At 26.6% G+C, this 24672-nt stretch overlaps 3 protein-coding genes across 5 annotated transcripts in view; 2 read left to right on the plus strand and 1 right to left on the minus strand.

Moving 5' to 3' along the window:
- Nucleotides 1–5430: 5430 nt before the first annotated feature.
- Nucleotides 5431–7234, plus strand: mRpS10 (mitochondrial ribosomal protein S10). Its single transcript, XM_015512686.2, has 4 exons — nt 5431–5797; nt 5913–6043; nt 6808–7009; nt 7076–7234. Exons 1-4 carry the CDS (start codon nt 5642–5644, stop codon nt 7133–7135), a joined length of 549 nt encoding a protein of 182 aa, XP_015368172.1. The 5' UTR covers nt 5431–5641; the 3' UTR covers nt 7136–7234.
- Nucleotides 7235–9700: 2466 nt separating this feature from the next.
- On the minus strand, nt 9701–17185 carry LOC107164761 (uncharacterized). Its single transcript, XM_015512703.2, has 9 exons — nt 16334–17185; nt 16014–16258; nt 14846–14965; nt 14632–14782; nt 14303–14432; nt 14077–14212; nt 13732–13920; nt 12827–12952; nt 9701–12721 (listed from the first exon to the last, which is right to left on the minus strand). The coding sequence occupies exons 1-9, from the start codon at nt 16521–16523 to the stop codon at nt 11822–11824; spliced, it is 2187 nt and encodes a 728-aa protein (XP_015368189.1). The 5' UTR covers nt 16524–17185; the 3' UTR covers nt 9701–11821.
- A 233-nt stretch (nt 17186–17418) lies between these two features.
- SNF4Agamma (SNF4/AMP-activated protein kinase gamma subunit) overlaps nt 17419–24672 on the plus strand; it is a 49544-nt gene continuing 42290 nt past the window's right edge. The window contains exons 1-3 of one of the 3 annotated variants that reach the window (XM_089224030.1): nt 17419–17657; nt 17855–18121; nt 22172–22536. In XM_089224030.1, the coding sequence (XP_089080156.1) occupies nt 17965–18121; nt 22172–22536 (522 nt within the window). In that variant the 5' untranslated portion in view covers nt 17419–17657; nt 17855–17964. The remainder of the gene's footprint in view (nt 17658–17854; nt 18122–22171; nt 22537–24672) is intronic. The other 2 variants (XM_089224029.1, XM_089224031.1) reach the window with 2 other exon arrangements.

Genomic DNA, 24672 nt, shown 5'->3' on the forward strand with positions numbered 1-24672 from the left:
TGTTCAAGTCTGCAACCAAAGACAAACATTTCTAAATTTATTTACTCAAAATCCTTTATTATTACACATTATTTTGAAAAAAATATAGAATAATAGTCTATATGACTTAAACATAAACTTGAAAATTTCAAGTCCCTTGTTATCTTAGTTTAAGCTGTGCGTTATTTCTTATTTATGAATCAGCCTTAAGATTTGTTTTCTTTTAATGTATAATACGCAATATTCATACGGTGGATTGAACTCTTTTTAAGTTATTTATAGACTTTTGACATTTTTAATCTTTTTAGTTCTTATTTTTATAAATGACAATAAAATTTTATTCGTTAGGTAAAAAAGCTTAAAAAATTAATACAAGGCTCATTATATATTGTTACAATGGAAGTTAAAAAATATTAAAAATACATAGTAACAATTGAAAGTTAGAATTTTGACAAAATACGTAAAAATTACGAAAATTTGCAATTTATTTTTAGTTAAAAATTCATAAAAATGTATCTTTTTAAATCTAAGATTTATAAAACTTGAAAATTTAATAAAAGGATATGTCTCATAAGTCATAAGTTGATATAATAGCAGTTGGAAAATATTTAAAATACATAGTCACGTTTTTTTTTATATATCCATTTAAAGTTAAAATTTTGACAAAATTTATTTAATTGAAAATTTACAAATTCTTTAGTTGTTAAAAATGTATTAAACGTTTACATTTTATAGCTAAAGATTAGAAATTTAAAACAAGGTTCCACGTAAATAGTTAATTCTGTTACAAAAAAAATCTAAAAACTATAGAAACAAAGTTTTTTTTATAGTTATTTTAAGTTTAAATTTGGATGAAATTACATATTAAATAATCAAGAATAAAAATTTGAGTTATATTGTTAGTTATATTAACCATGGATACTGAAAATGTCTAGACTTCTAGAGTATTCTTTATATTCTAATGTTAATAGTTATTAGTTATTGTCGTTAATGCCTTATATAGTGTAAGTTATATTTATATTTTTTAATAAATTGTATTTACCCACCATGAACGACTGAGCGCGTCAGGCGCATAACGAATCTGATTTGATATTTTGATTAATTTGGAATTTATTTTATAGGTAGCAAAATTTTTTTTTCTCAAATAAAAACAATATTATGAATATAGCTTAACATATTCTAGAGTTCTAGACTGACAAAGCCTCCGCTTAAAATCATTTTTCGTATACAATGATATTATACTTATCATTGAATTAAAATTTAATTTTCATCCATTACAGTAACCCACTTATTGACTTATTGTAGTTTACTGTACAGAAAAGTTATATCCACTTTTTTAGCAGCTTTTTTTTCGATGAATTTCTTCACCTAGTTATTATTAATGTCGTGGGTGATAAGGTTGTTCCTAAATTTTACTTCACACTACCCGACCATTTTAGGAAGGATATGGAATTTATATATATAAAAACATGTATTTGAGTGGTAACAGTGATCAAGGTTTTTAATCAGTAGTCAGCCAACTATCAGAAATTACCCTAAAAATCAAAACGTATTAGGTTTCCAACCGAGATGATTATTTTAATCGAAGAACATTAATTGCAAGAGACAATAGATGCTTTACCGAATAAGGGTTTAATTTGAGAATGTAAATCAGAGTATAGTAGTAAATTAGATTTGGTTAATAAACAGTCTTGGGAGCTGAGACTAAGTGTGGATGACAGAGAATTGAATAAGATAGTTCATAGAGATATTCATCTTATACCATTGATTGATGATCAAATTGATTTATTAAGAAGTAAAAAACCACATGGATGAAGCTTAGTTATCGAGAAAATATACAGCTTTCATATTTCCATTGGTTCAATATGAGTTTTTGTAAAATGCCATTTGGGCTTAGTAATGGCCAAAATACATTTCAGAGATTTGTAGTTAATTGTATTTTCGCAGAGTTAATTAAATCAAATAATATTATACTTATACTTTGATGATATTATTATTACTATAGAATATATTAAAAGAATCAAACAACCAAAAACAAAAAGTTACATTGAAAATAAGTCTAGATTAATAAATCTTAATGTTATCATATGAAATAGAATTTCTATTGTAAACTGTCCCAAATTTAGCCGTTTGGCGGTAATAATTTATACTATTATTACTGCGGTGGAGTGAACCTGTGATATGATTTCACAATTCATATGCCAGTATGCAACAGTTATAAAATGTGATGAAGATCTTAATTTTGGAAAACATATTTTGCTGGGCCACTTAGTCATCGTTTGGTATAAAATGTGGTTAATTTTTTTTTATGCTCTGTAGTGAATTAACTATTGAAAAAAAGTGCTGAAAGTTTTCACTGCACTTCTCCTAGCCAATGTGAATCTAACAAGATCCCAAAAATCAAATTCGTTCTCTAGTTTCGGAAATCAACTCCGAATATTTAAATATTCAATATAACATTATAAATTATTGTTTAATGGATAAGATTTATTTACACATAAGTGTAATATATGATGAGTAAATAATATAATAAAAATCGTAGGTATAACGCGATATTTTAAATTTTATCATGTTTATTTCTATAACTTTAAAATTTAAAAATTTAACATAGTCGTATTAATTAATTTTGTTTATTGTATAATCTGAAATTTTTCAATTTATAAAATCTTTTTTTTTCGTATTTTTGACTAATTTTTCGTCTCGTATTACTAATTGTGTTTTTTATTTTTATATATGTATTTACTTGAAAAAGTTTTAGAATTTCAATAATTTAAAAAAAATGAAGATTCCGGTGATAAAAATTTAAATGAAAACTTTCACAAGCGTTTGTCAATTGTCATATGGACTCTATTAGAACATTGCCACACCCACATTTTCAAGAGAAAGATTGATTCATTTGATATATTATAGATATATATTAATTGTTTATCAAATTATCAATAAAGCGTATAAAGTTTATACAAAATTTAATACAACAAATTAAAGTTAATTTAACATATCAAATTTAATTATTATTAATTTATTTGTGAAAATGCCTTATGCAATTGTTTTAAATATTTTTAATCTTATATTTATTCCTGAAAATTCGTAAATACATATTTACACATTTTTTCTAATGTATAGGGACTATCTATACGTACCTGTTTTTACCATGTAGGAACTATGGGAACTAACATATATAATTGATTACCTGCTACGTCTACTCGCGTGAAGGAACATACTATTCCTCAAACATTATTCTATTTTACATATATTTATTATCTGTTTATCTTTGCAGGTTCAGGGTCAAATATATCCTGCCGAAAAATATTAATCATAAGAAAATTATACAGGTTAGTCAACCAGCATCCAGTGGTAATTCCCCCAACTCATACATCAAACTCGACCCAAACCTACGCTCAAGCTACCTCAGGTTCACACCCAAACCACATAATTCCTCCTCCTGTATCAGACATAAACAAGTTTCTTGATGAATTTAAATCACTAATAAATCCGCTACTTGACTCAAATGTCAAATGGTCTCAAAAACCATCAAATAAACTCCAGTTAGTACCTACTTCAAGAGAAATGTATCGATATCGATGATATTGATGTCTAAAACACATTTTACAAAATACTCTCGCATTCCTATACTTGGTTATCAACTCCTAAAAACAAATCACCCAAATGGCTCTGCTCATGGTGCTGCTGCAATTTATATTAAATCCTCCTTGTCATTTCAAACCCTTCCAAATTTTTGTCAACCTCATTTATAAACTTGTGCTATTTTACTACACCTCAACAGTCAACAATATGTTCACCTCCAAGATGATATAAATTACATTAGTACTAATAGTGAATACTTTATCATAGGTGATAACTACAATGCCAAATACCTCAGCAGGGCCTATCGTACAAACAACACAATATGTATGGTTCTCTACAATTTTATAAATCTTAAGTGGTATATACAATTCTCGCGACCCATTCCGGAACTAAATATTGGCCCATCACCTTCCACAAACCGAACATGTATTTGGTGACATCTTTGGTATCCAACATAACTCGCAACCTATTCTGCGCAACTACCAATCTCTTAGAACCGTGCTCGGAAGCCTTTCCTACCAAAATCTTTCTCTCTTCAACTGATAGGTATACATTTTATAACTTGGTAGATCAGAACATAAATCTCTAAGTAATTTCTTAGTCCTCTCAAGAAATTGATGTAGCCATAAATACTTTAAAAATTTTAAACTATTTTAAGGCTTAAAGTTATAAAAGTTTAAAATGATATTGATTATTGATATAACATAGTTGACATTGAATTTTGTTTACAGCAATTATTTTGGTATGGCTAGCAAATTTGTTAAACATGTGAAGACATTAAGTTTTTTTTTAATGACAGTTGATGACTTTTTGACAACAATCAAAGTATCAATTTTCTTAATCCTAAATTGTAGAAGACGTACCTACTTACACAAACTATTATAAATTTTATAATCATGCATCAACAGTATTCATTAATAACAAATAAAAATTCATTGAAACTTAGTAAATACATACTAATAAATCATAATTATTTATGTTCTTATATTTGTACCTATACATTTCAGATTATTATAAACTCTGAAGTATGTATTAGGTCTACAGATCAGATGTATATTATGCTTTGACTACAATAGTATACAATGACCATTCACCACGGACTAAGAATTAAAATACCTATTATAGAGGACTGGAAACCATGATAAAATAAATAAATAGTTTAATCTTTATTTTATCATGCTGGAAACGATAGACTGTGTGGGAGGGGGCTTAGATCATATACAATGGATGGAGCCATGTTCCGATTTGTTGAAGCACATATTAGCGACGAGTCGCGAGATGAGATGCACGATCTGCGCATGCGCATGTATACTCGTCACATATTTATTAAAAAAATTGCATCCTCCTTGGGAATTCATACTAAAAATTCGTCATATCTCATATAAATATTAAATATACAAATCTATTATTCATCTATTATAACAAAATTAATATTATTTAAAAATCAGTAAGTAGTAATAACTAATATTCATGGACTAAGATATATCTTAGTCCATGCTAATATTGTATGTTCTGTGATAAATAATTAATAAAATAAATAACTATATTATTATTTTGAATATCCCGCGTTTTTATTAATAAAATAAACATGCGAAGAGTATACATGCACGCATGCGCAGATCGCTCATCTCATCTCGCGACTCGTCGCTAATATAGTAATATGTGCTTCAACCTGCCAACATGGGCAAGATAGGACATGGTTCCATCCATTGTATATGATCTAAGGGAGGGGATGTGGAGGTACTTGGTACATATTTTCATCGTCATAGAACGAGTTATGATAAAATATAAGTGATAGGAATAGCATAGTATCCATAGAGTAATACAGAATATTCTGTGATAATATCATAGAACAATATTGATAATATTACAGAAAATATAAAACTGTTTTATAGGTTTTATATTATAATCTGTGATAAATGATAATATATAAAGCAGTAAAGCACGGTCTTCTTTAACCGTGATATAAAATAATATAAATTTAAACCATTTAAACTTTAAAGTTAAGCTTTTTGAATTTTGAGTCGTGTGAATAATTTTCAATATTTTCGGGTGACCACGAGTTGACAACACAAAAATGACAACCTTCTTGAAAACCTTATTAAACAGAAGAAAAACTTCGGTGTTGTTTCCTTCTTATTTTAATTTATCTACAAGATCATTATGCGCCAAACCACTAAAATCCGAAGAGAGTAATATCAAACAAAATGATTTGGCGTCTGTAACTGTTCAAGTAAATAACATTGTAGTTATAGATCAATGATTAATAGTTGTCATCAATCAATGATCACTAATCATTGTTGTTGTTGTGTAGTACTAAACTTTGTTTCATGTATTTACAACTTTAGGATGAAGAACTGGATAAATTATACAAGACTATAGAATTCGAATGTCGTAGCAATGATCGTGCAGTATTGCGTAGTTACACTCAATTCGCAACTATGGCTGCTAATGAACTAGGGATCCAAATCGGTAAATGGTGGGTTACTACTAATAGTATAGTATTGAAAATGTTGGTGCCCTCTTGCATTATGCTTAATTATATATTAAAATAATTTAATAGATATGTATTCTTATGAGGTATCTAAAATGTAAATTAGATAAAAATGTAGGTGTTTGTGACTTACCTATATAAGGTAACAATTTAAAATCAATACTTTCAGACTTTAGTATGGAATTTTATATTTACCTTTCAGCAAAATAATCTATTAAATAGTAATTTTATAGATAAAAAAAAAAATCATAAAAAATTAAAACTAATATTTTTTCTATTAAATAGCATAAGTTAAATAAATAATGTAGGTCAGCGGTTTCCAAACTTTTTTCTGTAATGCTCTTTTTTTAGATAAAATATAGCCACGGTGCCTTGCTATGAATACCATAAAAAAAGGACAAAAAAAATACTCATAAATAACAAATTTTTGAAAAAAAATTCTATACATCTTAAATTATTTTTTGAGCCATAGATGGCGATGTCTTTAGAACGTGCTCGTGGTGCCTCTTGTGCATTATTTGAGAACCACTGATGTAGATTATTATAAGTTATGACTATTGATACATTAACTTTTTTTAAATATATACATTTACATACCATCCATTTATAAAATATTGAAGGTTTTAATTATTAATGAGAAGATAATCACTTTTAGATTTATTTTCTTAGTTATGTTATATTCTATTATTTAATTTAAAGTTAAAATGTCATTAAGAATTGTTAAGATAGTGTACAATTTTTATTTTTAGCTGGTCCCCACGTAAAGCTCACCATGAACGGTACACATTATTACGTTCCATTCACGTCCATAAAAGGTGTAGAGTACAATATGAAGTGAGAACGTGGTTTAGGTTCATTCATTTCCATAAGCTTACTGGTTCTACTGCAGAAACCTTTTTGGAGTATGTTCAAAGAAATTTACCGGAAGGAGTTGCTCTTAAAGTAACCAAAGTGAGTTATTTTCATTTTAATGAATTTAAACTAATCTTAATTACAAAAATTTTAAAAATGTTGCAGGTACTTTTGGAAAATATTCCTGAAGGTGTTTCATCGCATATGACTTCGAAAATAGCTTAAATGATATATTATATCTTACTCTTAGTTGTTAATGGTATTTTTTTTTATTAACACAATTTTTATATAGTAAAATTGATGAATAAATTTGGCAAATTTGAATTTCAGTATCATTAAATGTTACTGCAGGTGTTTAACTAAACCCTGTTCAAGGAACAATAAAGTACTAAAATATATGAAATATAATTATTTCAAGTCTATATTAGGTGATATTAGCTGGTGATATAAGGTTCTATAAGAGGCGTCCTCTTAGATTGTGTTAATTTTAAATTAATGTCAAAAACAGAAAATATAGTTATTGCAATTGTTGGTACATTTTTTTTAATTTAAGAAAAAACCAAAATGACATAAGTAGGGTCTATCTTACATAACAAATCTCCATTAAACAGGCAGTTTTTTGTTGGCTTAATATTGTACAGATATGGTTATGGGAACCCATATTTACTTAGTATTTAGACAACCAATATCTCCCATAAGTCCGTACCCACAAATAACAATCACACTGGTCTCCCCAAGTGATGGGCTTGGAAGTTGTTCCCAATGGTACCGTGTTTAATGCTATATGGCAAGGTTGGCCACTAACCTTAACTTAAAGAGCCGCAAATTTATAAAGTTAATTTGATTTGAGTCACACATTGTAAAGCAATGTTTATAAAATAAAGATACATTTTTCATTTTAAAACAAATGAAGGAAGATTTATTTACTTTTAATTTTAGTCTAAGTTTGGTTCAAGAGCCTCACGAAATTGATTTAAGAGCCGCATGCGGCTCGCAAGCCTCGTTGTGGCCACCCCCATTATAGTATATGGTGTGTTTCTGACTGTATGTTGTACCTACCGATTTTGTCTTTATCTAGTTTCGCATATTAGTTGACCCACAAAAAAAAAAAAAAGTGGGTAAGTCGTGGATGTCGCTCTGCTGTACTGTAGGTTACTGTAATGGATGGGATTAAAATTGAATGCAATGATAGGTAGGTATCATTGTATACGAAAAACAATTCTGAACGGACATAATTTGTCAGTCTAGGATATATTATATTTAAATATTGTCATATATTGATATATTCTATTTTGAAACAAATATTTTATTTTTCAATTAAGACGCATTTTGCATAAGGCATGGTTATTGGTTAATCAATTAGTGTAGTTATCATAATTCAAAATACCTTATATTATCATAGATATACGAATACCTAGTTTGAGGATAAATCGTTATCATTACGCGATTTCATAAAAATTTAAAACTCAAATGCTCAAAACGTTTTTCCTATAATGACGTTTCAAATTTTCTCTATAGCTATTTGAAGCAAAACTTATGGAAAACTTGGTGTTAAATTGTATAACCACAGATTAAATGAAACTGTGGTATAACCTTAGATATAAATACAAACAATATTATGAATTTTGAACTACAAAATAATTTGCAAATATTCATGGTTTTGACGAATTTTTGTCAATATTTGAAATTCAAATGCTAATAAAAATTTAATTTGAATTTCCGGTGGACATTTTTTTTGTGATAAAGATTGACAAATTTGTAAGGAATCTTGTATTAAATTTTCAAAGCTTAGATTTAAAAAGAAAATTTTTTATGAATATCCTAGCTTATAATAATTTGCAAATTTTCGTAATTTTTACGTATTTAGACAAAATTTGAACTTTAAATGCTTATAAAAAAAAAAAATGTGACTATACATTTCTTGATTTTTCAACTGCTTTGTAAAAATATTTTGGGAGCAAGTATTAAATTTTCAAATCTTAGGAATAAAAGGAAAATTTTTTATGAATTTCTAGAATAAAATAATTTACGAATTTTCGTGCTTCTTAGGTATGTTGTCAAAATTAAAATTTGAATGCATTTAAAAAAAAATGTGGCTATATATTCCTTTTATTTTTCAACTGCTATTGTAAAAATATATTATGAGCCTTGTATTAAATTCTCAAATCTTAGAATTAAAAAGAAAAACTTATGAATTTCGATCTAAGATAATTTGAAAATTGCCGTAATTTTTACGAATTAAGTCAATATTTGAACTTCAAATCCTATAAAAAAAAATCGTGCCTATGTATTTTTATAATTTTTTAATCACTATAAGAATAACTTATGAGGAACTTTGCATTAAATTTTCAAGTATTTTGATAGAGCCATAAAAATTTTATCGACACCTCAAAACAAAATTTTCAGAAAAATTGAAAATTTCAGTTGTTTATAAATATCTCAAAAAAGTTATGAAAATTAAACTGTACATAGATATCACTAACATTAACATTTGGTGAAAATTTCAAGTATTTACAGTGATTAGTTTTTGAATTACAACCATATAAAAATATCGATTTGGTCGAAAACTGGTTGTTCGTAAAAATTCCTGTTTTTCTGTCATTTTTTTTTTGTTTTTCTCAATTTTTTTGAAAACTGTTGGGAAATATTTACTTTTGACCTCTATAATACACCAAGGATCTTCAATTTTACATCGGAAACCACCCCCAAAGTTAGAAATCGAAGCATTATTTCGACTAGTTATGCTGTACACAGACACAAAAAAAAAAACATAAAAAAAAACAACACACATATCATTGTAAAATCAATACATTCATCACTTCGTTCAGAATCTAAAACAGCTTGTAAAGTGAGTAAAAATCTACATTTTCTCTTTATTATTATTTTCCAATATAACATAGTATTGTATAATACACAGATTTGAAAATATTTTCTGATTTAAATTGTTTAGATTTTCTTACATGTGATTTCATAATACAAGTTGTGTGCCATACATAAATATAAATGTTCAAAGGATTTTTTTCTACAGAGTATATATATTTATATATTTTAACAATAAGATTTAATCTGTTTAAATATCATAATTGTCCGTTACATTAGTTTTAGACAATCCCATAAAAAAAAAAAAATAACAGAAATTAATATGTATATTTTTAAATATTACGTGTATGTATACAATAAACTTTAAGTAAATTAATAAATTTGTAATAGTTTAAAAATTAAAAAGGACATAGTTTAACATGGTAATAATTTTTCTTTCGAAATAACAAAAAAATATGTAAATAACAACATAATTTTATATATTACATAAACATGTCGCGATAAGAGCGTTAAATTTAAATGCAAAGGTTATAAACATATATAGCAACTTTATTCATTATAAGAACACATGTTCATTTAATATTATAAAACATAATAGAAAAATTAATAAACTTCTTAAGTTAAGTACGCTAATTCTATATTTATAATATTATTATATTTAGTTTTTTAATATATTTTAAACTATAAATAACTAATATAATATATAGACTAATAACTATTTAATAATTATCTGATAGTAAATTTGGTAACAATATTTTCCAACTAGTTTGGACTTAACCATTAAATAAAGTAAAAGAAAATGGCACCTGTAAAGAAATGTATGATATTATGAGAGTTTAAGTGTTTGTTTAATGAATAAATTGACTTTTAAGTCTTTCCAAATACTGTTTGGAAAATGTCAGTCTTTGGAATATTTTCGTTTCAATAAAATTTAAGTAACTGAATGAATATAACGAAAAAAACAGTATATTATATATATATATATATTCATTAATAATTTGTATGATCATTAAAAACAATTATCACAAAGAAAAACCCAAGATAAAAATCACAGTCAATAAAAATATCGAAGAATTCGGAAAAAGAAGAATATATAAAATAAAATGTAGAACTGTAAATAAACAAACTTAAAAAAAAAAACCCATTTGTAATGGTATTTTGCATGCAAATTCATGCTAATCATAAACTCCCAAACGTCTGAAAACTGGTTGTGCTTTTACACGTCAGATCCAGACATAAATTATTTTACTTTTAAAGTTGAAGTTGAGAAGTAAAAATAAGGTACTTTGATTCAATTTGAAAATACAAAGAATTGGCAAGTGAAATCAAGAAACTACAAAATTAAAAAAATTGTGCTTAAATGGTACTGAAAATTAATGTACTAGCCATGTACATAATATAACAATATGATTATCTATTTGTTCCATTTGTTTTTAACACAGGTTGGTAACTTTTAATATTATTTCAATGTCATTATACACATTATATGTACCTAAAATTAAATTGTTATCATACTGAGACCAGTTCTTAAATTTGAAAAATCACGGGACAAGAAACCAATTGATTAAACATTAACACAATAATAATATTTGCAGAGAAATTGCATCCACCGGCACATATATTTAAGTTCAATATACTATTTAGATTGCCATATACCAAATTTGGTTTTATTTTAAAATGCACAAATTCTTGAGGTATAATTTTAAGTAATGTGTACGTTATTATAAAATAATTTAAGTGATAAAAACGGTTTCAAGTCTGTAGTTGTTTTTACACCTAATAATGTAATTAATCATTAAGCGAATTCTCGTCACAGTAGTTTTATGTTTGATTAGAGAGTGTGTTTAACTAAACATATAGCACTAACAACTAAAAACGATCCCATAAATATTTATAAATTGTTCAACAACGAAAAAAAAATTTGTACTCATGTGCTTGTGAATCACAATATAGTTTGTAAGAAATACTACTGTAAACGAGATTTGTGTTGAGGGGGAGACCTTACATTATAAATTAACAACTTAAATGCATTTCTCTACTTGCATTATTGCTTGAGTATCAAGGTCACTATCTCTCTCTTACACTTCAAATTTAAAAAGTACGCAAATCGTTTAGACTACGTCTACCTTTATCTGATAATGGCCTGCAGATAGACGTGGTTTTTTTCAAGCTTCCAAATACTGGTGGCCAAGTAGCTTGATCCAGTGTAACTGGTTTTTTTGATTCAGGATCCGATTCAAAAACAGAATCGTTAGATTCAACTGTGTCAATAGAAGCTGATGATTTGTCTGCACTAGAAAAAGGACTGAATAAACTGAGAAGCTTGTCAACTCCAGATGAGGTGGCTTGATCCAAGCTCGTGGTGATGTTTTGTAATGAAGTCAACAATGGTCGTGATCCCATAACCCAGGACACTTTCCTAGTTCTTTGATTTTCTTTTTTGGTATCATTTTTATGTTTACACAAATCCAAACTATCAACTGTGAGTTCTAAATTGGTAGGACCAAAAGAATCATCAGATAATGACTCGTTACTAGCTGTTGGTGCTTTATTATTTAAATTGTTCAATTTGGTCACTTTAAATCGACATTCTTTTTGTTTTTGTTCAGACACTTTAGAAACATGGAAGCGATTACGTGTTGACACAATTGAAGGACTACACATTGGACTACTAGCAATTGGGCTGTGTATAGGACTTGGAGCAGGACTTCTTAATCTACCACTACTTCCTCGTAACATAGGCAAGTAATCATCTGAACCAAGATAATTAGGATTTTTAAGTGATGTATACTGCATCATTAATGATTCACATGTGAGAGATATCTTTCTAGAATCAACATTAGGTATTTTTATAGCTCTTGTTATGTTAGACTCATCTGTAATCTGGTCAAGTAGATCGTCGTCGATTTGTGTACTATTATGTTTTTTTTCATTTTCTTCACACATTTGTTTGATTTGCTCTGTTAAGTTTGTATATTCCTTAGTTGTATCCTAAAATCAATAAATAAATAATCAATTTGAAATAATTATGTTTAGATCCTATTGAGAAAATGCAAAGAAAATTAATAATATAAAATGAAAATAATAATATCTTACAGCTGCATATTTGTTACGTGGCAGAGGATCTAAATCTAGGCGTGTAATTCTAAAATTTTTTGAAATGGACTCTTTCAAATTTCTCAGCCCTTCAACTTCAATATTATTATCACGTAAATCTAATCTCTGCAAAAGCGAATAATATTACAATACACAAGGATATTAGATATGTGTAAACATATCTAAAGATATATATAATAAGAAGGTTCTAAATACAAAACAAGAATACTTTTTATTAAATTTAAAAGTTACTTTAAACAGCAATTTTAATTGGATTATCCTTATACAATATAGGAGCTTAATACTTTACAAAACTAGCAGGTTCAAAATTAGTCATGTGATTGAGGGTTAGCTAAAGTAACTATCATACAAGTATATGACAATAATATAAGAAATTATTAAATTAATGTGTATTAAATATTTAGGTTGAAATTAATAAGAATTTATGAAAAATAAAAGAAGAATTTAAAAACAATTATAAAATTATTATTATTATTGTTTTGGCAGTTTTTAAGACATAGTCATTCTAGATTCATGATTAACAAGAATAAATTATTTAAAGCTTTTACAATTTTTAAGTAATTATTAATGATAAATTACTTTTTGTTTCAAAAGTGAGTTTAAATGTAATTCTTGAAAATGATACATTAAATGCTAGATGGTTTTGATTAACGTAATTATATTTTTAAGATATCAATTTTATTCCTTGATGTTTTTGTATAACATCCATCGACCATCACACAAATAATAAGTTTTTCGAAATTATTTTATGATTAGCATATCTTATATTATTATATACTAAATAATTGTCATGTATATCTAATAATACTATATTTACTTAAAAACAAAATAGATTTCTAAATGAATTAGTTAAAAAATTAAGTACAACCACATATATCTCTTACTTGCAAAGAAGTATTAGCTTCAAGTGCTTCTGCTAAATGTTTTACTCCTATACAAGTAATTTGGGTACTTTGCAATCCTAAGCGTATCAAATTTTTGTTGTTCTTCATTGGTATTCGAATAGCACTAGCCGTGGTGTCGAGTAAACAATTAAATCCAACATTGAGCATTTCTAATTTAGTCTCCGATTCCTACAAATTAATTTAAGAAAATAAATAAAATATGTAATTTATTTGTATAATATTATGCTTTTATGCTTGAAAAAAAATGCACTTTAACTTTTCGATAATACTTTCCACTATAATGATTTATAATATTTTTGAGTTTTTCTTTATAAATATAATTACCATTAAGTTTGACAAACACTCTGAGCACTCGTGATTCAAATTATTATTCCAGACAATTAAAATTGTCAAAGGAGAATTATAATTTACAATGCTTTCACAAAGTAATTTAAAGCCTTTATTTTGAATGTTATTATTGCTAAAATAAGTAATAATAATCAATTAGGTACATAAAAATTTTAGTACATAATAATATTATGTGACTTAGAAAAGTATATTATATGTTTACCTTAAATCCAATAACTGCAAAGTGGTATTACATTTTAGTAAAATTGAAAGTTGTTTAGCATCATTTTCATTTAAATAATTTTCACCCAAATAAAGTTCTTTTAATGTGTTGTTTAATTTTATTAAAGAAACTGAAACAATATGTAAGAATATAATTATTTAGATGACTTTGATATTTTTCCTTCAACTTAATTAATTTGAAAAACAGATGATAAAATGCCTCAAGGTTTATGTAATTACATATAATATGATGAGCTCAACTATTTTTATATTAATTAAAATAATTAAATAAATATAATAATATATAATATTGCATTTAAAAATAATCACCTAATGACGTTAATGGCCGGTCTGCAAGATTACAATTTTCAAGTTTTAAGACACATAATTGTGAACCAAATTTTAATGAACGACCCAAAGAAGTTATATTTGATTCATTAAGTATTGTATTTCTAGCTTCTAATTCTTCTAAACTTTTTGACTAAAAATCAAATCAAATTACAATTAAATATGCTTTATTTTTAAAATTATTTTAACTAATCACCTTTTTTAACGTACGAGCACATGCTTGCCAACCTCTGGTGCCAATATCATTGTTAGAAGATATGTTTAAACAAATGGCAGATTCATAGAAGTCTAACATATCAAACAATGCAATTGCTGTCTAAAAATTAAAATATTATAAATTTACAATATATTGCTTATGGATTAAACATTTATATTTAATAAATTATAGTATTTTTAATAAATCTAATATATAAATAACAAAATAAACGAATATGAGACATCTGTTTTTATTAAATAATTTATGAAGTTCAATCATTCATACTTAATGAGACATATTTTTCCTAACTTTTGTATACTAAATAATAGAATAGACAATACTCATGAGAAGCATATAATTGATTTTAAGTTATCTGTGAATTAAAAATTTAAATTTAATTAAGTTTACTTATTCAATACAATATATAAAATAATGATATATTAAAAATTCAATTTTCCTTATCATAACTTATGAATAAAAAGTAATAGACAATTCAATAGGTAGGCAATATTTATTATTTGTTGAAATGGAAGGCATTTAAATGATTAACAAAATATGAATTAAGTAAATACCTAGTTTTGTTTTTGTTATAACTAAATCATTTTGAATTTAGTTAATCTTATGCCGAGTTGCACAAACACTTTATTAATTAAATGGTTCAATAAAATTTAATGGATGAATTATTTCCACAAGATCATGTTAGAGGGACCATTACCTCAGTATTGATTCGTTAAATGATTAGTGATTGTTCATTCATTCTGTCAATAGTAAATTAAAATAATTATACATTTTTTTTTATTCTGTGCTGGCTGCCAAACAAGACGGTCATATTTTTCTTTTATTACTCAAACTTGTACCTAATGTTTAAATTCTTTTGGAATTTTAAAAAAAATACATTTACGACAATATATAATGGTATATCATAATATGTATAATGAAATTCTTAAAAAAAAAAAATAAATAGGTTAGTTACAATGAAGTAGATACAAAAAATTTATGCAAGCAAATCAAGTTCATGCAATAAAAATACCTAGTTAACTTATTTTAAGTATATCAACTTTTAAGATCAAACTTTCATGTCCTGACTGTATAATTATATACAGTACCTATACCAAGTCTCAAACCAATTAGTGGAAAAGATTATGTTTAAACATTTTAGTTTTCTTACATCATCATTTAATCCAGTTGCTTCAACGTTTATAGTTTTAAACTGAACTCTTTTAAAAATTTCTTCAAGACTTTCCCAATCAACACTGGTCAATAAGACACCTTTTAGGTCAAGACAATCATTCCTCTCCAAATTTGGGTTTATAGAATTAATTTGATTGAGGACAGAGTATAATGGATTAGTATTGTGTCTTTCACACGATTCTTTATATTTGGCAGTGAGTAACTCTACAGTTACGTTTTCCACTGAGAACAATAAAAAGTTTGATTATACACTGTGTTTCTGAGACTATGTTATATAGAAGATGATAAATTATTTACTGGATTCCCAAGGATGCACGGTTTCGAGAACGCCAGTGACAATTTGACTTTCATCGTCCGGAAAAGATACATTGCGGCTGATGTACGTTTTCTTGGAGTTTGAACGTAAACACGACGGACCGACTGGCACATTTGACAGGGAGAGTATTTCGAAATTGCTAGGTAACGATCTGGATTTCCATTCAGTCATCACTGTGGACGGTTGATCAGTCGGTCGGTTTAAGGTACTGTGCAGCAGGAGCAACAAGAGAAGTGCATACTTTCGATGGATCCGATTTAGCTGTCGTTTGACCCCGTTCGCGAGGTTCGCAAGGTAAAAAGGTTTTTCGGCAGCGGTCGTCTGCGAGCGTAACGAGCTTCATCTATAACGCATCGTCGTTGTCGTCGCTGGTCAACAGCGGCGGCAGAATTTCACTCGGTGTCGGTCAAAACTCGTCGAAAACAAACGGAAACGCTCGCGTACCGCATACATATATACGAGAGTAATATACATGTATATATTTGTCGACGAGACACGGATTGAAACGAACCAACTACGAAGATAAAATTATTTGTCAGTAGTAGAAAATTGCCAATAAAATAATAATAAAAACGCGAAAACGTCGGTCGTCGACTGTCGGAAAAAAATATTATTCATAATCGATGGTTAGTGGTTGGTAAAATTGACCGATCGGATAAGATCCACAACCACGGTAAGCAGTAAGCACTACCAACAGGCTATACCTAATATAAATTATAATCACAAATTACGAGCTGCGATGGTGCATCTCTAGTGTGTTTGCAAACTGCTCTGGCGGGCGTTTCATTGAAAATTAAAAAAAGCCAATAATCGCCTTAAAAAATATTATGTCCGAGTGTGGTGGCCGGTGGGTGTTAACTGTTAAGTGGTATCGCATATGCATATGTGCGTGTCGACGGACAATGATAATTGCATATTGTATAATATATTTTGTTTTAATTATCTATTTTTGAAATGCCCAGAAATACCTTAAGTCATATTATCGCTGACGAGAACAATAACAACGCAGCTGGTGGCGCCATCTTTTCGGCTGAATCCGCAGCTTCTTACCGCCCCCATCACGCACATCGGCACATCGATATAGTGAAACAAAAAACAAAAACACAGGGGAAAATAATAATAATTCTTCAGCTTTCGCAAAGCCAACCGTTGTTGTTAAGGTTTTGTTTATTGGTAATCTGTTAATGATCGGTTCACACCGACCGTCGTCCTCTCCGAGTGTTCGACAGTTTTTCGTCTCTCACTCCCTTTGTTTCAGGGCCTCGGATCATAATGGTTGGCCGGTACATTTTTTAAGAAACTAAGGTACATATTACTATATTTTTACTATTCATAACAAAGTAATACACACTACACAGGGTTATTCCGTATATCTGTGTTTATAATATATACATCGTATATGTATTTTATGTTTACATAATTTGCATGTTCTTATATATATATATATACATATATATAATATAATATATGTATAAATATCTTGTGTTGTTTCATTTCTAAAGGGATCCCCATACCCAATGTTTTGTGGGGGCAATTGTTTTATTGATTGGTATTCGTTCTTTCAAAATGTTCACTGGTGTTTCGATGCTTTGTATTGGAAATTAAGGTGAGAATGTCATCTACAACTGGGAAGCAAAGTAACAACACTGGACAGGATGATGAGGGTGAAGAAGAGGACGACGAAGTTGGGGACCTGGTGTCTGCCATCAATTACAACACCATTAATTATAACACTATATCATCTATGGCAGTGCTCAAAGAAATACTTGGTAAAAATAATAAATTTTATTTGAACATAGATATCATCAGCTGATCATATTACCTACTTGTATGGTGGCCATGTGTTTTGGTTTTGGTCTATTAGTCTTCAATTCAATTGTACTTGTTTAATATAATTTGTATAGCTAATAGACTAATCAGTGATTCTAATATTAAATTAACTTTTATATTTAAATCTAAAATTATTTTCTTTTTCTATTCTTAATTACATGAATTAATAATATAATAATATATAACTTAATATTTACGATAAATTAATAAATTTAGAATTACAAAAAAAAAAAAATGTTGTTCCTTGATTATTCAAGTATATGAATATAATATCAAAATCATTTTTCATCATTATAAGTTATTCTATTCCATTTCAATTTTACATTACAAATATAACTTAATTAATCATATATTTAAGAATAGGTTAGGTTTAACCTAACTATTTAAAATGTTAGTTATTTTAAAATATTTTAATATTCGTTATTTTATTTATGAATGTTTCATACCAATTTAAAGTAGAACATTCAATGATTTCAATTTAATTAACAAAAACAGGTGCAATTTTGTTTTAAAAGTGTTATTTATTGTTATTGATCAACAGAGTGTTTAAGTTGAATGCATGTTGCCTGATGATTATGTGCGTTACTATACACAAATTTTGATTATACTTTTATCCTAATGAATGGTTTAAATACTTATTATATTAACACCAAATATTTATATATTATTATTATTTTATTTGTGCAATTTGATAGTAAACGTTGATAGTTTGTTTTTATAATTATCAGGGCTCGGATTTTATAGCATTAAAAATAATTGAAATATGCGCTATATATAACTTAGAAAAAATTTCAAAATAGGCGCTATAATATGCCCTATGTATAATATTGTATATTGTATAAATGCGAGCCGTACAACTGATAGGGAGTCAGAATTGTATACTGTTTGATAGTCCAATTTGATGAATTGCTTTAAAATTAATAAATTACCAAAGGGTACCATCGCTGGATGATTTCCGTCATTTTGTTCTTTGTGTTATTTTTATTATGTATGTAGTGTTATGTCAGTAGTCTTTTTTACTTATTGTGTTATAAAATACAGATTGTAAATTTTCAGAAATAATTTTTTTTGTGGTTAATTACCATTTTTTCTATGGATTCAAATAAAAATAATAAAAATAATTGACACTCTTTTTCTATTTTTCCATACCATATAGACATAATATAAACTAGGTTCATGAAAATACAAAATAAACATTATATTATGTAAATTACCAAAAAATAGCAGTATAAAATTTTATTTTGATTTCCTTTGTGCATAATACAAATTTGTAGCTTGTATCCTATAACAATTAAAAAATGCTATTAAATCCTAGTTTGATAATTATTATTGTACATTATTTGAGTGTTTTTACATGGCCCTAGGATTAAAATTTTAAAATTTATTATTTGGCTTTTAAATTCTAATAGGTGCGATAAATGTATTACCATCATATTTTTTTATTAAATTATAGTCAATTGTATGTAGTAAACTTATCATATTGAATTTTTTCTCAGTATTTTACCAAAAGTTACATCAAAAAATTGTATGTAAAGGTTTAACTTAAAAACTTAAATTTTTTTGAAAAATCATAAATAATCTTACAGGTTTTTAATGTGATTTATCACTATTAAATAGTTTAAATGTATACACTGCAGTCACGCTTTTGAATCAGTAAAATGTGAGGGCATATTTTTTTTCTCTGCCAAAAAACTTAAAAATATCTTATATAATAGGCTCTTGTAATTTGTTTTCATAGCAATAAATTTAAATTCAAATTTCAACGAGATAGAATATTTAAACAAAAAATTATCATATTTTTGTTTTCCAATTTACTTATTTTGTTTCAATTGAAAAAAATATTAATTGTAGACTTCAAATGTTTATCATTATTTGTTTATTATTGTTTTCTATTCGCAATGTAATTTTCAAAATATTTTGACCGATTTCTGCTATATATATATATATATAGGGTGTCCGGGTAAAGATTTACCCATTGCGGTATCTCCCAAAATAATGGTGATATCGAAATTCTGGTTTTGTAATAAGACTCACAGGGATAAGAACTACAATTATTTCATATTTTAATATTTTGGTAAAAAAGTTAAAAAATACATTTTTTATTTAATTATTTCAAAAAAAAATTGAAGATAGCCATTTTGTAAAGTTTATTTTTCTGAAAATATTGACGTTTCAACATTTCATTTTTATTAGTTTCCTGGTTTTTAATATTTTTTTTAGTTTTGAGAAAAATTGCGAATTATTTAACACCATAATGTTTCCAAACATGTGACCCGCCGCCCCGCGGGCATTCCCATACAGCTGTCCGAAAACTTTCCGGGTCCTAATAGTTATAAATTTATAACTATATTTTATTTCTTTAAAACTAGAAAAAATCAAGAAATTAATGAAAATAAAATTTTGAAAGTCAATATTTTCAGAAACTACAAAATGGCTATCTTCAATTTTTTTTGAAATAATTAAATAAAAAATGTATTTTTTAATTTTTTTACCAAAACATTAAAATAAATTAAAATATGAAATAATTGTAGTTCTTATCCCTGTGAGTCTTATTACAAAACCAGAATTTTGATATCTCCATTTTTTCGTCAGATATCGCAATGGGTAAATCCTCATCCTCACGGGACACCCTGTATATACCATAAAAATATTCTTATCTAAAACATATTAAAACGAGACTCTAAGTTTTGTAATAATCATTTTTCACTTGTACCTTAGGTTTTATTCTAGAAGCTTTTGTCAAAAACTTTCTAAAGAGAATTTATAATTTAGAGTAATTTTTCCGCTTTGTTTTTGAGTATCAAGCATTGATGTTCATAGAATTAAAAATTGAAGATTGTTGCATGCAATTTATAGTTTGAATTTAGAATCCATATTTACGATAAAAAAATGTTTGAACATTCATTACTAGAATTGTCTATATTTTTCAGTTTGAACTGAAAAGAAAGGTATGTACATAGTATTACATACCTAAAAGACTTAACCTAAGTAATTTTTAATTGTTGTTAGAAAAATTAAATCATTAAGTACATCAAACTAGGTTTCAAATTTCAAATTTATGATTATAATATTTAAAACAATATTAGTTGGTCAATAGGTAAACTAAATTACCTTAAATTCCTCAACAGAAATTTTTTTAATAATTCAATCTGTTCTTTGCTCAAATATGTGAAACAACGAAAGATTGTAGTCATGGGCGGATAGGCCATTTCTGGCCTACCGGAAAATTTTAAAAAGGGGCCCCGGTGTGAAAACAAATTTAATAATATATGATATTAAAGGGCCCCATGACCGAAATACAAAAGGGAGCCCACCGGGAAATGCCCTGTTGCCCGGTAGGCCTATCCGCCTATGATTTTAGTGTAGGTAAATAAAAAAAATGAAAATTTGGTTTGTGTGGTAGAGAAATCTCTGTTTAAAAAGTTCGATACTGATGAATTAGAATATTGAATGTTTTAATATAATAATATATATTTATAAATTTACTATGTATAATATAAAAATTTCAAATAGGGTATCTGTTTTATTCTATTTTAATAAATTAATTATGATTGCAAGTATCCCATTTAAGAAATTTAAAATGTTACACAAAACAGTGTTACATGCGAATTACAAACAATGGGGAAAAATACATTTTTAAATGTGTCGCTTTTTGTTATATAACTTTTAATTTGATTATAATAGTTTTATAGGAATGAATAAACTTTGAAAACTGAGAAAAGTTACTATCGATATAATATTATGATGAAATGCTTACAATAAGAATATAAAAATTTATTTTATCCATAGATTGTGGAACTGCATTTATTTAAATGTTATTTATTGATGAATAAGTTATATTTTTTAGAAGCTTTTTTAAATTGAAATTGTGTTGTGTTACTTGATTAGATACTTCAAATTTATCCATTTTGAACATAATTTTAGTTTTAATATATTTTATTATTATTATTTTCCATTAATAACCTTCAATTAATCAATTTTTGTTAAAGGAGCTCAAGATAGTCCTGAAGACGCTGATTGGTTTCAACATTATTTTTTGCGTCACGTTAATCGTTTACCATCACGAAGTCATCAGTTTATTGGTAGACGTCTTTCAGAATGTAAAGAAGAAGATGAACATATTGAAAATAATTTAAAATCAACATTGACAGACGACCAACTGAGTAGTGCTAACATAAGTGCTAAATCAACACCTCCAATATCACCATTATCACACCATAGAGATAAACATTTTTTTGATGTTAATTTGGTAGAAATGAAGTCTCAGGCATCTTCTACATCCACTTTAGATTATGATTCAATGGATGAAGTATGGATTAAACGTAACGATGCAGAAACATCAAAACGTCGAACGGTATGTACAAAGTATTTTATATTGCCTTGTTATTATTTAATTTAAAATATTTGTCTGGGTCAAGAAATGTCTTATTATTATAGAGGGAAAAATAATTTTTTCGATTCTTTAATCAGATATGTAAGTATTTCTTTAATTTAATTTAAATAATAATATTTCTTCTAATTAACTATTGGTAGGTAGTAAATTATAAATATTTTTGAAAAATCTCGACCAAATTTTGAAAAAGTATGGCCTACTAGAATTAAAGCCCAAATTTTGTCAGGTGTGTAGGGAAAGAATATTGTAATATCCATGATTTTATTTTTTGTTGATAACAGGACATTTAATTCAACATTTTCAATTGGTTTTTATGTAAACCTCAAAATCTGACCAATCTTTTAAATATTTATAAGGTTAGAAATTAAAATATTTAGTGTCATGTTCCTTAAAAATCTGTAGTAGTCAATTTCCAGAACTTATTGTTAATATTTTAAAAATAGTCTGTAGTTTCTATTAGGATCAGAAATTTGGTAATTATTTCAGTTTTATAATATAGGGAGATGAATTGAACCTTGAAGATATATACATCGCATCCACATTCTGAAATCATTCATTTTGTGGATGTTGACGAAAATACATTATATGGACATCCATTGCATGAAATATGTCTATTTAAAATATCTAATTACTTTGTGTAATTATTGTAATACGAGATTGTTATATTATTTAACAATAATTATATTATGTAATAGTATTATAACTATACTTTTCTGTATATTGTTCTATGAGCAAAAATATAACAATTGTAGTCAATAAACTAAATCATATTACATTATAGTTTTATTTTATTTTTCTTATACCATACATATATTATATTTATAAACAGCAGTGTTACCTATGAAGTATTATGAAATAATCATGAAATTAATTATACCTATCTATATTTCTTTTATTATTTGATCAACAAAATATTTAATTGATTGATTTAAACTATAATAATGAACATGTATACCTATATATTTTCCTCCCTTATTATTTATTTTTACCCAATGATTGATGATGACATTGACTATTACATACCATATGCTGTTACTACAAGCACCCCTACTTGATTGGCAAGGAATTTTTGCCTTACTTGAACAAAACAAAAATCCTTGCCCTCCTCACAAATCATTTCTTGCACCAAATATTCCACATTTTTATCAACTTTTTTTCAAACTTTTACTACTGAAGTATGATATAATTTATTGGCTATAATTATTGTTATATTTTTGTTCATATAATAATTTATAGACAAGTATTATAGTTATAATATTATGATATAAAATAATTGTTTATTGCTAAATAACATAAAATGTTGTTCAACATCTTGTTTTATATTAATAATTATACTAATTACGCAATATAGGAATTGTCCATTACATGAAAAAGTTGTCCAAATACATTTTTTTTTAAATTCACTATATGGATATCCAGTTCATGAAATGAGTGATTTAACTATGTGGATAAGACATAATTATACATAGTAGAAGGAGAGAGATAAACTTATAGTATAAAAGTACTACCATCTGTAGAAATATAATATAGTTTTCTGTTTTTAAAAAAGGATATCATTCTTTTGTAACATCTTATTTTAAATAAATCTATAATTTGTTTTTTAAATAAATCAATAAATAAAAAAAATTGATTTTCGACTTCAATATTTTTCCAATGATAAAGTGAATCTTGTTGATGCATTTGAGAGATCAAGATTTAAAATTTCCAGTATTTTTTTAAATTTTCGTGAAAAATGAAAAAAAAATGAAGGACGGGAAAAATGGGTATTTTTTACATAAAATCGATTAGTGTAATTCTGAAACAAAACACTGTAATTTCATGAAATATCACCAAATGGTAATATTAGAATTTTTGAACACTATTAAATTTTCAGATTTCGATTTATGTTGAATTATTTATATATTTATTATTTATTATTTATTTGCATATGAAATTTTCAATTATTAATAGTTATTTTAAAGCTTATGTCAATGAAAAAATTTTCTTTTGGTTAAAAAACTTGAAAATGTATAACAAAGTTCCTCGTAAGTTATCATAAGAAAAAAATTTTAATTTTAAATTTTGGGGGCCAGAGTAGCGCAGTGGTCACGCAGTTGA

Source organism: Diuraphis noxia, unplaced genomic scaffold (genome assembly GCF_037042655.1).
Source record: "Diuraphis noxia isolate RWA-SAM2 unplaced genomic scaffold, SU_Dnox_SAM2 contig0003, whole genome shotgun sequence".
Taxonomy (NCBI): Eukaryota; Metazoa; Arthropoda; class Insecta; order Hemiptera; family Aphididae; genus Diuraphis; species Diuraphis noxia.

Coding starts and splice junctions, on each gene's coding strand:
- mRpS10 (XM_015512686.2), top strand. CDS start 5,642: ATGACAACCTTCTTGAAAACCTTATTAAACAGAAGAAAAACTTCGGTG. Junction 5,798..5,912: donor TGGCGTCTGTAACTGTTCAA/GTAAATAACATT, acceptor TTACAACTTTAG/GATGAAGAACTGGATAAATT. Junction 7,010..7,075: donor TTGCTCTTAAAGTAACCAAA/GTGAGTTATTTT, acceptor AAAATGTTGCAG/GTACTTTTGGAAAATATTCC.
- LOC107164761 (XM_015512703.2), bottom strand. CDS start 16,523: ATGACTGAATGGAAATCCAGATCGTTACCTAGCAATTTCGAAATACTC. Junction 12,953..13,731: donor AAGCTAATACTTCTTTGCAA/GTAAGAGATATA, acceptor TCGCTTTTGCAG/AGATTAGATTTACGTGATAA. Junction 12,722..12,826: donor CACGTAACAAATATGCAGCT/GTAAGATATTAT, acceptor TATTGATTTTAG/GATACAACTAAGGAATATAC.